This window comes from Euwallacea similis, chromosome 8 (assembly GCF_039881205.1).
Source record: "Euwallacea similis isolate ESF13 chromosome 8, ESF131.1, whole genome shotgun sequence".
Lineage (NCBI taxonomy): Eukaryota > Metazoa > Arthropoda > Insecta > Coleoptera > Curculionidae > Euwallacea > Euwallacea similis.
The window spans coordinates 2,617,850-2,631,492 of NC_089616.1; the positions used below are offsets into that span (position 1 = coordinate 2,617,850).

Sequence of the window (13,643 nt, forward strand, 5' to 3'; positions counted from 1 at the left end):
CAAACTTGTAAAAGAGTGGTTAGAGCTGGAAAAAGTTCCTACCATGAAGTGGCCAGCACAAAGTCCGGATCTAAATCCGATAGAAAATTTATGGGACCTTGTAGATCGTAGGTTAAGAACAGGAGAGGCCATTAGAAATGGAAACGAACTTTTTGAAAGGCTCTTACAAGTTTGGCATAATGTAGATCGTCGGTTAATAGAAGAACTAATCGAATCAATGCCTAGGAGAATGGCAGAAGTAATAAAAACAAAAGGACATCACACCAAGTACTAAAATTAAAAATACTTTAAATTCGACACAAATTTCCTACCAGATGTTTTAAGTTCCAACCATTTTGTCCAGGCATTTTCGATTTTTTTACAATATCATTGAGTTTTTTTTAAATAGTTTTTATTTTTGGTATAAATTAAATATATGTTTAATAAATATTGAAAGTACAATAACTTTTGATTTGATTCATGCGAAGTTTCTTTATTTTTGGGGAGGTGAAGAAAGTTCCTAGTATTTTGGCCAATACTGTAAGCATGCATTGACATAATACTAATAAAAGCATCTCATAGGGTGATGAAGACCAGGAGTTGGAGAATACAAAGACTGTTACCATACAGGTGGATGAATTCAAAGAGAAGGTCAAAATTGCAAGTAAACTTAACACTTAACGCTGCTGTGACCATAAGCCTAAAGACCCCTAGATTTACTATTGTCTACAAGATTTCTTAGAAATTCGAAATATCTGTGTTTTAAATCAGTAAAAACAGGCTACAAGCAACGAGGAAAACAATGTAAATGTCAGGGTGAGATTCTATGTACAGAAGACCAGTCTCAATCGAATCTTCTACTACTTTCGCCCTAAAATCGTATCAGAAGGCTGCACTACTTTCGTTTGATTGCGATTAAAAGAGCAGAAACCCTTCAGTTTTTATAGATTTGTATTCACGTGAATTTATCTTAGTCAAACGAGCATGAATAAATAAATATTTATCCATTTCGATATTTGGCAGATTCTCATCTCTTTGATAAGCTCATATCATTTTAGAAATTTCTCCAACCACATTCATGTAGGTCAGTTCAATTCCTGATAGCTAACTTAGTTTTTGATTTTACTTTCAGACGAATGCGGCAATTGGTACTTCCCACGTTCCTTGTTCCTCCCACAACGGCTATCCAGGCCCTGCAACTTTCTAACATATTTGCAAATATTCAACCAACACAGGTAAGCGGTAATAATTCGGTAAACAGTAAACAAGCGTTAAATGGTAATAACAATGTATAATATTTCATTTAAATTAATAATTAAATGAGGTGGAAAGATTTGCTATCATCTTTAAGGAACAAGGCTCTCTGCATGGATGAGAGAAAACGAAATCATCAATATCAGGTATATGAGTAATTCGATAACAATTTTGTTGTCAGTGCTATACTAACTATTGTGCGGGTAAATAATTTAATTTTTCTTCAAATAGCTTTGGCAAAAATATTTCCTCAAACTTAAATCGTTATGGTATTAGATGATTTAATTGAAATATTAAACACTAGCAAATTCGACTTCGTTTTGGTAAATACTAAATCGTCGTTTTCTGAACAATTAATTTGGTTCTGGTTAATCGTCTGAATTCTTCCTAAGAACGTTACTAATATTATGAAGTAGATAGTCAACACAGACGAGACAATAGGAAAATACTTAACACTTTTTCCGTTTTGCTTTAGAACTGAGCAAATTTAACTGATGATTAGATAAATTATATAAACATAATGCTGCATGGAGATGAGGACAGTGGATTAACTTAGAAAAAGTTTACAATTCGCGTTCGATATAAAGAACTAAAAAAAATGATTTTACTTTTTTTTCATACTGGCATAATTTTTGAGAAGTTTAACATGTTACGAAATTTTCAAATTTGTAACATGTTATGTTCTCCCCAAAGGCCCTTGGGGATGAGCCCTCATTTTGTCTTGGATGCCATGGACCAATTTATAGGTAAACTTTACACCCTGTATCTAGGTCATTAAGCGTCATCTAACCATCCCAGTATTTTTTGATACATTCATCAGCAACTTAGACCGCTCTGTATAGCAAATCAATTTAAATTTGTATATAATTCTATAATTTTCCTAATAACAGTAAATAATAGGTAAGGTAAGTAATAGGCGGCATATACAATTCTATTGCTAGTTCCCTACGAATTAGTACCTGAAACCTCATATTAAGCTATAATAAAGGTAGTAATAAATATGATGTGAGCATAATATAAATAATTAACAGGAAATAAATTATTTAATCAAATGGTACTGTTCGAAATCAGATGTATAATATATAGAAATTCTCCAGACAAAAGGATTTTTATGCAACAGTTCTTTTGGCGCTATAAATATATGTTTTTTTTTGTATTATTTGACGTCATCAAATTTTGCTAAATCACCCGCATCCCACAATAGTCACTACTATCACTAGATTATGGTTTAAACAAGTGTGTTCTGTAAACATTTTTGTAAAAAAGATTGGAAAAATACATGCTAAGGACGCGGAAGAAAGTAAAATAATTAAATGAAAACAAAAAGAAGTATGGAAAATGCACAAGAATGTCAAATAAAATTGAATAGACATTTTCAGTTACGTGAAAAAAAGACGAGATACAGGCAATTATAGAATTTATAGACCATGACACGAGATAGGCAAGCAATGAGGTTCCGTGATATAGAAAAGGTCCAACCCAAAACTCAATGAAGGCAATCTAGTGGATTTTTTTCAGGCTTAATGCAAATGTAATTTTGCTCCAACTTAAATTTCGACCATGGCATTTTCAATGACTTTAAATGGTCAAACCGTTCCATTAACATGTGAACCATTCTAAGGTACGATGGGATGCGAATCGTTATTTCGTAGCAAAGGGAGATTGTGTAAGTCGGAAGTCCAATTTATCCAGTCAGAATTGTGACAACTGTATGTGCTTAACTTCAATGATGCTTAGGGTATCCTGTAAAAGCAAAGAATTTGAGACATCCTGTACTGTACAGGAAGTTTCAAAACATGTATTGGAAAATGAAGGGTGTGATTTTTTGGCCCATTTTAAGAAAAAAAGTTCTTATTAACATGGGTCCGCAAACGCACCGTTTTCGAGATACAGAGTGTCAAAAAACAAGTTTTTTTTCAATTTTTTGAAGATATCTCAGGAATCGTTTGAGATGCAGAAAATACATTTTGTACACCTATTATCATTAATATTATACTAGTTACGTTTCGAGCGCTACTTCAATTTTTCCCCATATGCCAGAGGCGGAGATTTTAGGGTTGCGTGAGATTTTTTTGCCCCTAATTTTTACGCCACTAGGAACATTAGTATTTTAGAGGTACGTTTTATATCGCCAATATGTTTTACACAAAAATGGTACCCATGCTCAAAAGCTCTAATGCGAACTATTGTTGAGAAAAATGACATTTTGTGATGAAAAACATTAAAAAAATTAGCAATATGATCAAGAAAATGTATTTATGCAAAACTATAAAATTAAACAAGAATTACAACAATTGTTGGTTGAAAGATTACCATAGTAGTAGGCCCCCTGTAAATATTTTGCAAGTTTTTGAGTTTTTGTCGTGTTTCCTATATTTCAATTAAAAGAAGTTGATTAAATCTGAAAAACACGATCATAGTGATTAAGAAATAACAACATTTTTAAAAATAATAATTTTTCGTCAGTATTGTTTACATTTACAATGTTATCTGCATTTTTAATTGATTTTACCAGTTCCTCTTGCAAGGAAAATATTTTTTATCAAGTATTTGAACTGCTGAACAATAGCGCAAAATTGGTGCCATTAAATTCACGATAATACCTATAACTGCTAAGCGGATATAAAACTTCATATTATAACTATCTTTCAATAGCAAATTATCGACATTCGTCGCAGTCGATTCTTAGTACGCTATTTTACGGTATTCGTTAACCTGCTTCTTATGATGAACATAAACTTAAATATTCATATATCATAGTCCAGATTATATTAAGTGATCATGTCGACAGATGCGAAGTAAGCAAGTAGGTAAGCAACTTCTTCGCAATTCTGATTTGTAGTTTCTTCCTGCGATTGTAAAATGGTGCTGGCAGAAGTATTTTTGCCTGAATGTTTGTGCCAGGTGAATAGAGTTTAATAATTAGGGATTGCCATCACGGGTTAGTATTCCCGATGAGATTAGTGGTCTCGAAAATCTCGGGACCGAAAACAAGTCCTGAAAACTCCCATTATCATCCCATCAATCCATGTATATTGACGGGGTTTCACAGGTGAGACGACTTCGGGGTTTCGAGCACTATGCAGCAACGCAGGGAAGCACTAACTTACCCTCTGTTTACCCCTATTAATAATTACCTGGATACCTTATTACTATAAGGTTCGATAGCTCTTACCACATTGTTTGTTATTTACAATGCCCTTGGACTAATGATAATCATATAGTAAGTTATCTTTGTGCGTTTATTGGCAATTATCTCGCATATTTCTATACGATACTTTTCACACTATAATGTATGGAATATTAAGAATTTTATCGTCAGTATTTCGGTATTCTATATTTCTACGAGACAACGAACAGATCTTTCGAGTATTTCCTAAACTAACCAAATTTCAAATATACTTTGGAGAAATAATACTTTTCTCTTCTATCTTCTATGTATCCTCTGAAGGGCGGCATCTCCCTGTAGTAATTTTCTCTCTTCTGCGCTTTCAAGGGAGTAGTCTCGTTATGTAAATAGATCTACAAAATTAAGTAATATCTTACCATAATTCGTTAAAAAAAAGAAATTCAATAATTTTGTTTTTTTCGAAACAACTAAAAAACTAAAATAACTTTGTAGATCTGTTTGCACCATTAAACTACTCATTCTAACACGAACTTTTCTCCTATTTAACTAAGTCTATATCGTTCAACGTTTTCGAGATTCTTATGCGAGACATCCTTATGTTGGACACACTTTATTACCACACTCCCAAATAGTAATTTTCGAGGACAGTAAAACCCCCCACAGTAAAACAGTAAAAATTTATATGCAAGTGATCATAGTTGACGTACATGTAAATAGCTTTGTCTGCAGTAAATCCCCGAAGGTTTAATATTAGAAAGTCAATATTCCTAGAACTATGATGGCGATATCCTTCAGGATTGAGCGATGATTATTCCAATCGGTTTTTAATGGACAGGGCAGAAGGCAATGAATTAGGTCATTCCTGTCACATCTATTAACAAGGGCAAATTTCTTCTTTTTTTTTTTGTATAATAATTATATGAAAATTATAAAACTTTTATTATCTCGAGAGTTCCATAAGTGTTCTTTTGAGTTCAAATTACTCAGTTTCATCAATTTCTACCTGACGATTTCCCATCTGAATGGAGTAGTGCTGCTCTTCAGCACTTATTAATGAACATAATGCGAGGAAAAATATTTAATTTTATTTCATTTAATTTCATAGCGGCTCCAAGCGACAAGGAATACTCTTGATAAAACAGCAACCAATTGATTTCAGGTAGAAGTTTTAGAAAAATTGGGTTAACATAATAACCAGGTATCTGCGAGTGGCGATAGCGTGCATAAACAATGGAAATATTTTATACATAGCATTACTCAATTTTTATTGACATGGGAAGGATAAAAATTAATTAGAGAGCGGGACGTTTTTGTAAAATTTGAAGGTGCATAAATGAGGTACTATAATCGATGTTGGAGGTGTGAGAATTTCACAGGATCCAGAACTGCTGATCCATACTTGTGTATTTAAAATATGTATTTCCATGAGGATTGTTAAAAATGCTATAATTACAAAAAATGGTATTTAGTGATTTGATGGTAGATAATAACAGAAACGATTTATGAACATGTTTGTCTCACATAATAGTTCAAAAACTATAGGCATTAATTTTAAACTGACTATTATTAATTTTCATTATTGTTCTTTCATTTCAGCTATGAATATAAAGAACCCAGAAACATTCGATTCAACGGATGATATGAGTACAGGCTACTACTCCGAGAAAGCAAACGAAGATCCCAAACAATATACGCCGACAATTATCAGTTTCTCGCCAGAATTCAATTTTAAGAACGAGCAAAATTGTGATGGAAAAAAAGGTAGGAGGAACGCGTTAATTAAAAATAATACAGTAATACATATACGTAAAATGTAAGTGCAGAGAGAATAAACACTGATACTATTGCAGAGCATTTTCAAACATTGACGGTTTTCAAAATTGAACATTAGCTAACCTGAACTAACCCGATATGCCTATGAGTGAACGGTATTAGTATCTAGTCTTCTGTATTTGTTATCCTCTTTTAGGTTTTGACAAACAGAAGTCTATAGAATCTGTACTATCTACAGACACAGTAATAGAAGCGTTACCAAAAAAAGAAAAATGGTATTCAGTCTCTATTCAGATCTTTATCCCATTTATGATAGCTGGGATTGGGACCATTGGAGCTGGAATAGTTTTAGGAAAAGTAGAGGTAAAAATACTATTTTCTATAGATTATTGAGACCAAAGAGTTTCCAATCCTATTTTGCAATAAAACTGAATATTTCTCATTTTTCTAGAAACCTGATGAATTTTTTCTCAATTCCTTCATCTCTTTTCTTAAAGGAATATGAAGTTTTCAACCTGGTAAAAGCACTATATGTCCTAGTTCCTGCGTTACTAGGCCTGAAAGGCAACTTAGACATGTGTCTTGCATCCAGGCTCTCCACACAAGCCAACTTAGGCAATATGAAAAAAAAGAAAGAGGTGCTCAAGATGATTATTGGAAATATAGGTCTGGTTCAGGTAAATCATGATCAAGCTTCCTGCAAGTACTTTAAAATAGAAGTTTATGCTATTTTAGGTTCAAGCAATTGTGGCCTCGTGCATCGTTTCAGTATTTGCTATCACCGCTTCTACCCTTATGAATGGTAATTTTGAATGGAACCATGTGTATCTCTTGGCGGCCTGCTCTATTTTGACGGCTACTTTGTCCTGTTTCACCTTAGGTGGGTACTCGCTTTATGCCACCACCAATATTCATCACAATTTGAAAATTTAAGGTGTTCTCGCATTATCTTTTGTCTGATAATGACTTATACAATTCTAATTTCATATAATTGACTGTAGATATTTTTCTATAATAAGCCGACATTAAACAAAAGGCAAATAATATTGTATGCTAAATGCAGATTACTATCTATAGATTATCACAATAGCAGTGTTCAGTAGGTATTTCGCTATTATCAAATTCCTTGTTCAAGGGTTGATTGAATTGTTGAAATTATTAAAAAAGTCATTCAATTGAACTCTATAATAATGTTGCTTTTTTTCAGATTTCTTGCTAATTAGCGTTATTTTTATTTCCCATCGCATTAAGCTGAATCCGGATAACTTGGCCACTCCGTTAGCTGCAAGTATTGGAGATGTGGTTTCACTTTTGGTGCTCTCTAGCTGGGCCAGGCTACTTTACAACATTCATGGTAAACATACTGACAATTTACACCAATCAAAATGAATTTGATTCACTTTAGTGGGCATTGATTTTTTCCCCTCAACTAATAATAAAAATGGGTTTTTACTCAAAAAATGAGATGTGTATATACAGGGTGTTCCACCCCAGCTAGAACATTCGATAGCTCCCAAACCAATGGAGATATAAAAAAAATTATTTCATAAATTGTGTTTCGATTTAAGTGCTGCACATTCTAAAATTATTTTCAAATATGGCGGACTTCCGTTTATACCGGAAGTTGACACTAACTTACTTATTTTAAATGGAACACCCTGTATATTATTACATTTTTGGATTCCTTATTCAAAATGAATATCAGTTCATTAAGCATATGGAAGCATTAATTCGTACCATTCACAAGTTATTAGACCATTTATAATAAAATTGACGTATGCATAACTGAAGAAAAAGTCCAAAATCAAGGAAAGTAAAAGAGATAAAATTTTGGGGTTTCTTTCATTTCAAAGAGCAGAAAATAGACTACTACAGCAGCTACGATTTTTTTATTTATTGCCTAAAATATCAATTTTCTAATACTTGTCAAATGGAAATATTCAACCACCAACAACTTAAAAAAATTAAAATTAATTAAATTTAATTAATTAAAATTAACAAACAGTTTAATGACAGGGTCCAGTTGTGCGCTGAAAATAACGGTCAACAATTTGAACATGTACTTTGAAATCCCATTGACATTCTTTAGATAACCGTTTATTTTTTGCATCATTTTTGTTGTCCCTTAAAAATATTCTTGTTGCGGATTGATTTAAGAATACTTATTGATAATAGTATATCAAATGAGAGATATTTTTTTTCTGCGTCGGATAGACAAAAAATAATTATATCATTCCATTTGAAAAACTGAAGTTGTTGGTGGTTGAATATTTCCATTTGACAAGTATCAGAAAATTGATATTTTAGACAATAAATAAAAAAATCGTAGCTGCTGTAGTAGTCTATTTTCTGCTCTTTGAAATGAAAGAAACCCCAAAATTTTATCTCTTTTACTTTCCTTGATTTTGGACTTTTTCTTTAGTTATGCATACGTCAATTTTATTATAAATTGTCTAATACCTTGTGAATGGTACAAATTAATGCTTCCATATGCTTAATGAACTGATATTCATTTTGAATAAGGAATTCAAAAATGTAATAATATACAGGGTGTTCCATTTAAAATAAGTAAGTTAGTGTCAACTTCCGGTATAAACGGAAGTCCGCCATATTTGAAAATAATTTTAGAATATGCAGCAATTAAATCGAAACACATTTTATGAAATAATTTTGTTTGTATCTCCATTGGTTTGGGAGCTATCGAACGTTCTAGCTGGGGTGGAACACCCTGTATTTGCCAAAACTGTGTAAAAGAGACAACGGACAAATAACGAATCAATTCACACAAAAAATGATTGAATTAAGGTGCATATGTTATATTTCCAAGCAAACATATGACATATGAACCTTAAGTACAACAATGCATTTCTAGAATACTATCGAAAACTACATGGACATAATATACTTTTCCAGACAGTCATCAATGGGTAATGTTCACGATAGTTGGGGTATACGTCATGCTGATCTTACCTGCCTGGGTGTTGGTAGTGAGGAAAAATGAATACACGAAAACTGTGTTGTATCAGGGATGGACGCCAGTGCTTTGTGCATTATTCATTAGCGGGTAAGTGCCAAATAAAACTCTTTAGAAAAAGTTTGTCTTGATGGGGTACACAAATGAAAAGTAAAATCTTACGTAAAAAGTTAAAGCAAAAAACTGCCTACTTATTATATTGGTGGAGAGGGGTAGAAGGGGGGGTCAAAAAATCTATAAAAAAAAGTCTCAGCTAGGAAAGCTGTAGATAATCTTATCCAGAGCGATACAACAGCTGGACCACCTTGTCATAGTGATTTGTGTTATACATATATTATATATTTTGTGACAGAGAAACAGGTAAGACCGAACTGCAAAAAATCTTTAATAAAGTAATACATGGCCAGGATGGTTATAAAGTTTACCCACTCATTAAATATCTATCTAAGTACATATGTACCTATTCAACGATAAAATGAAATATTTCTCGTATTATCTATATGAACAGATATCTATGTGACTAGAAACTATAAATAATGATGTTGTGCAATATTTAAGCATTTCTCTGAATAAATAGAAATATTTTGTATAAATAAACATAAATCTAAGGAAAGGCTAAGGCAATTACATTTCTACTTATTGGATTCATCAGACGTACTATGTGCGTAGTATACGATGTAGTTACACGCGTCTACTAACTGGGTAAATCGTAACAAGGATTACTGGCAAAGCTACTGTATACTCTACATTTATTCTCGAATTTGAAGAAACTTTGGGTGCTTTAACCAAAGGCTATTTCTTTCATGTTTCCTCAACTGCACCAAATATATGCCCACATTTTCTTTCTTTCTTTTATCAACGGTATCGGCTATCCTAATTTCAGTTTCCTCATTCTTAACTTTCCCACCTCACATCAGGACAGAAACGAGAAAGCTTAAATAAAAGAATTAATTATTTTCAGGGGTGGAGGGTTAGTCCTGGACCTTGCAGTAGATCGATTCCCTGGCTACGTAACATTCCAGCCAATCATCAATGGCATTGGAGGAAATCTAGTGTCAGTACATGCCAGCAGAACATCCACTATGCTTCATAAAACATCAATAAAAGGTGTTATTCCTCCCCATACTAAGCAGTGGGTGGCACCATGGACGGCTCTTTTAAAAGGAGGTGAGTTTATAAGATATTATGTATCTATGTAGGGTGTTCGATTTATCATGCACATGCGATTTTCTCGAAAATCAAGAAGTTAATACAAAAAATTTCAAATAAAGTTTGTTTGAGACAAAAGAGCGCTTCTTTTGACATTTTTTTTTCCAAAACACTGTCATTTAGAAGGTCTTTCCAAGGTCATTCACATTTTTTCTAATGGGAATACTATATTTTTTTAACAAAAATGGATACACCATTAAAAACTGAAAAACATTTATTTGAAACATTTTTCGATTCAAAGCTCTTTTAAGTAGTTTATTCAAAGAAATTATCAAAAATTAAGTAAAGCATGAAACAACATAAAAGTTTTCTAATCCAATAAATGTTCAAAATTCTATTAATTAACGTTAATAGATTTATAAATTGCCTTGCAAGTTTTTTTGAACAAATTGTTTCAATAAAAAATAAACGATAATATAAAATTTGATTGATAAGTGTTAGTAAATAAATAAAATGTTCAAATCATTGTAGCAGGTGAGAGGTGTTGTTCGAATTGTTTCTTGGTGATTAAGAAGTATGGCAAGTGTGGCAAAAATGGCACATTTTTCATTAAAAGAAAAAAATGAAATTATCCTTATTTATGGGGAAAGTGGTCGCGATATTTCAAAAGCAATAGTAATGTACACTGAACGATTTCCAGAAAAGGTCATGCCATTTAGGTTTACATTCAAAAGACTTGTGAGGCAGTTTGAAGAAATTGGGAATGTTGATGAACAGAAAAAAAACCTTAAAAACACCGTAATAGTTCCCGACATCAGGAACTTCACGGCGAAGATTTTCGGAATCGTATGTTGTTTTGTCAATGGGTCAAAGACAAATAATTGATAACTCAACCTTTTTTATGTCAGTTTTGTTCTATAACAAATCAACTTTCACTAATCATGGTCAAATTAATCGCCACAATATGTATTACTGGTTTGCAGAAAATCTTAGATATATGTATAAGGCAAATTGAGCATCAGCATCCATGGTCTGTAAACGTGTGGCGTGGAATCATAGGAACAAACTTAATTGGACCATATTTTATTGATGGGATCTTGAACAGGAAAAAATACCAACGATTTTTAAAGCAAAAATTTACCATTTTACTTGAAGAGCTGAACTTAAGAGTTCCAATGCTCCATGTGGTTTCAACACGACGGTTGTCGCGCATTTTTTTATGGGTGCCCGACAAATTCTTGATAATGATTATCCAAAACGTTGAATTGGACGCAACAGTCCTATTAAGTGGCCAGCAAGATCGCTATACTTGACATCTCCAGATTTTTTTTAAGGGGATATTTAAAGGATAAAGTTTACAAACATTCCAACAACCCCAGAAAATATGAGACAGCGGATTAGGCAAGCTACTTGGGAAATTAGTACTCAAACATTATTATGCGTTCATGAATCATTTAAAAAAAGTATTTTAAAGTGTATTGAAGTTGGTGAAAGAAATTTTGAACATTTATTAGATTAGAAAACTTTTATGTTGTTCCACGCTTTACTTAATTTTTGATAATTTCTTTGAATAAACTACTTAAAAAAACTTTGAATTGAAAAATTTTTCAAATAAATATTTTTCAGTGGTGTATCCATTTTTGTCAAAAAAATATAGTATTTTCATTAAAAGAAATGTCAATGACTTTAGAAAGACCTAAATGACAGTTTTTTGGAAAAAAAATGTCAAAAGAGGCTCTCCTTTACCCCAAACTTTATTTTAAAAATGTTTGTATTAAATTCTTGGTTTTCGAGAAAATCGCACGTGCGTGATAAATCGAACACCCTGTAAATAAACAAATTATATTCAGTATTTACCAAATTTGTGGGATGAGATTTTTCTGATTAAATCGGAATTATTGGAACTTATATTCTTTTTAAAGTTTTACTGTTGTTTCCAGTCTTTACCAGACTTGACAATAATAAATTAACACTCGGATTATCATAATAAACAATAAGGTACATGTACATAATTTATTAGTCTCATAATTATTATTAACAAAAAGTGAATAGTAATTTTTACAATGAAGGGTGTAAAATCAATTGTATCTAGAGACAAAATAGTAGTATAGGTGATCCCAACAATCTCAATTAAATAATAAAGTCAACTGGGACGGTATAAGGAAGTTAAGCCCTTAAAAAATTTTCAGCCTGTAGATTTTCGAACTGGCTTTAAGGGCCAATTGGAGTTAAAGCTTTCCATTAAATTGACAACCTATCTTCACCTTGAATTAACCATCGCGGAAGAATGTGAGCATTCCAATATTAAGAAATCTTTTTAACGTAATTTTATTTTAGCTTAATTTTGCCTAACTTTTTAACTTAAAATTTTAAAAAAATCTAAACAAAAACAAAATTATAAAACCTGTTAAATGTGTCCTTCTCCTAAGATATAGGACTCCACTCTTTGTCTTATAGACCAATGGACTCTCTCAAATATTAAAAAAGTATTGCGAATAATGATTTTAAGAAATTTGTTTAAATGTTACGAATTGCTTCAAATGGTTGATAACCGAACCGGATTTTTAATTTGCATCGATAGATATTTTTGCAAATTTTACGAAAACGGTGAGAAATATTAAAATACTACAGGAGACTGAAAAACTAAAAAACTGAAGAAGGAATTTAAATTTGGTATCAAAATTCATACAGGGTGTTTCAAAAAAGATAAAAAGCATAAAATAGTATAAGCCAAAAAACTCTGTAGCTGCTGATGATTTTAACATTTTCTTGTAAAGACACTATATAAACTTTACTTACAGTTTTCCCGGCCAAAACCGCAAGGCTCCTTTTGGCCATGTCAATACCAGGACAGATAGTTTTTGTATTGAGTGCTGATATAATATCAAATGATGGGGCCCTCGTGGCGCGATTTCCTTTCATTGCGTCGTACCTCACAGTGACTGTCATCCAGCTTATAATCCTTCTCTACAGTGCTCACCTGATGGTTCACACCTTGTGGAAATTCAAAATCGATCCTGACAATTTCGCAATACCATATTTAACCGCAATGGGCGATTTATTAGGATCTACACTTTTATTACTCGCATTCATGTTTTTGGAAAGTATCAACCAGGAATACAGACCAAGGACGTAAGGTGTTTGAAATTTTAGACTCTGATCATATCGGTTGTGGACAACAATCGAGATTGAATGTATTAAGTGATGGTCTAAGTTTATTTCTTGGAGATTACCTACATTTACCATGTATATGTTATTTATTATTTATATAAGTTTTATGGCTGTGTAAGAAAATAAAAGAATAGAAAAACATTAAAAGTGTGCATTGATTTCTATCCCTTTTCATCTCGAGTTCCTTCAATAATCAAGATGTTGTTACAAATG

The 13,643-nt window shown here is 32.3% G+C and overlaps 1 protein-coding gene across 2 annotated transcripts in view; it reads left to right on the plus strand.

The window, feature by feature from the left end:
• LOC136410558 (solute carrier family 41 member 1-like) overlaps positions 1 to 13,577 on the plus strand; it is a 30,634-nt gene extending 17,057 nt beyond the window's left edge. For both annotated transcript variants that reach the window (XM_066392752.1, XM_066392753.1), the window contains exons 2-10: positions 1,112 to 1,214; positions 5,960 to 6,124; positions 6,333 to 6,499; positions 6,634 to 6,813; positions 6,872 to 7,016; positions 7,344 to 7,490; positions 9,050 to 9,200; positions 10,072 to 10,277; positions 13,061 to 13,577. In XM_066392752.1, coding sequence (XP_066248849.1) covers positions 5,962 to 6,124; positions 6,333 to 6,499; positions 6,634 to 6,813; positions 6,872 to 7,016; positions 7,344 to 7,490; positions 9,050 to 9,200; positions 10,072 to 10,277; positions 13,061 to 13,395 — 1,494 coding nt within the window. In that variant the 5' untranslated portion in view covers positions 1,112 to 1,214; positions 5,960 to 5,961 and the 3' untranslated portion in view covers positions 13,396 to 13,577. The remainder of the gene's footprint in view (positions 1 to 1,111; positions 1,215 to 5,959; positions 6,125 to 6,332; positions 6,500 to 6,633; positions 6,814 to 6,871; positions 7,017 to 7,343; positions 7,491 to 9,049; positions 9,201 to 10,071; positions 10,278 to 13,060) is intronic.
• The last annotated feature ends 66 nt before the right edge of the window (positions 13,578 to 13,643 follow it).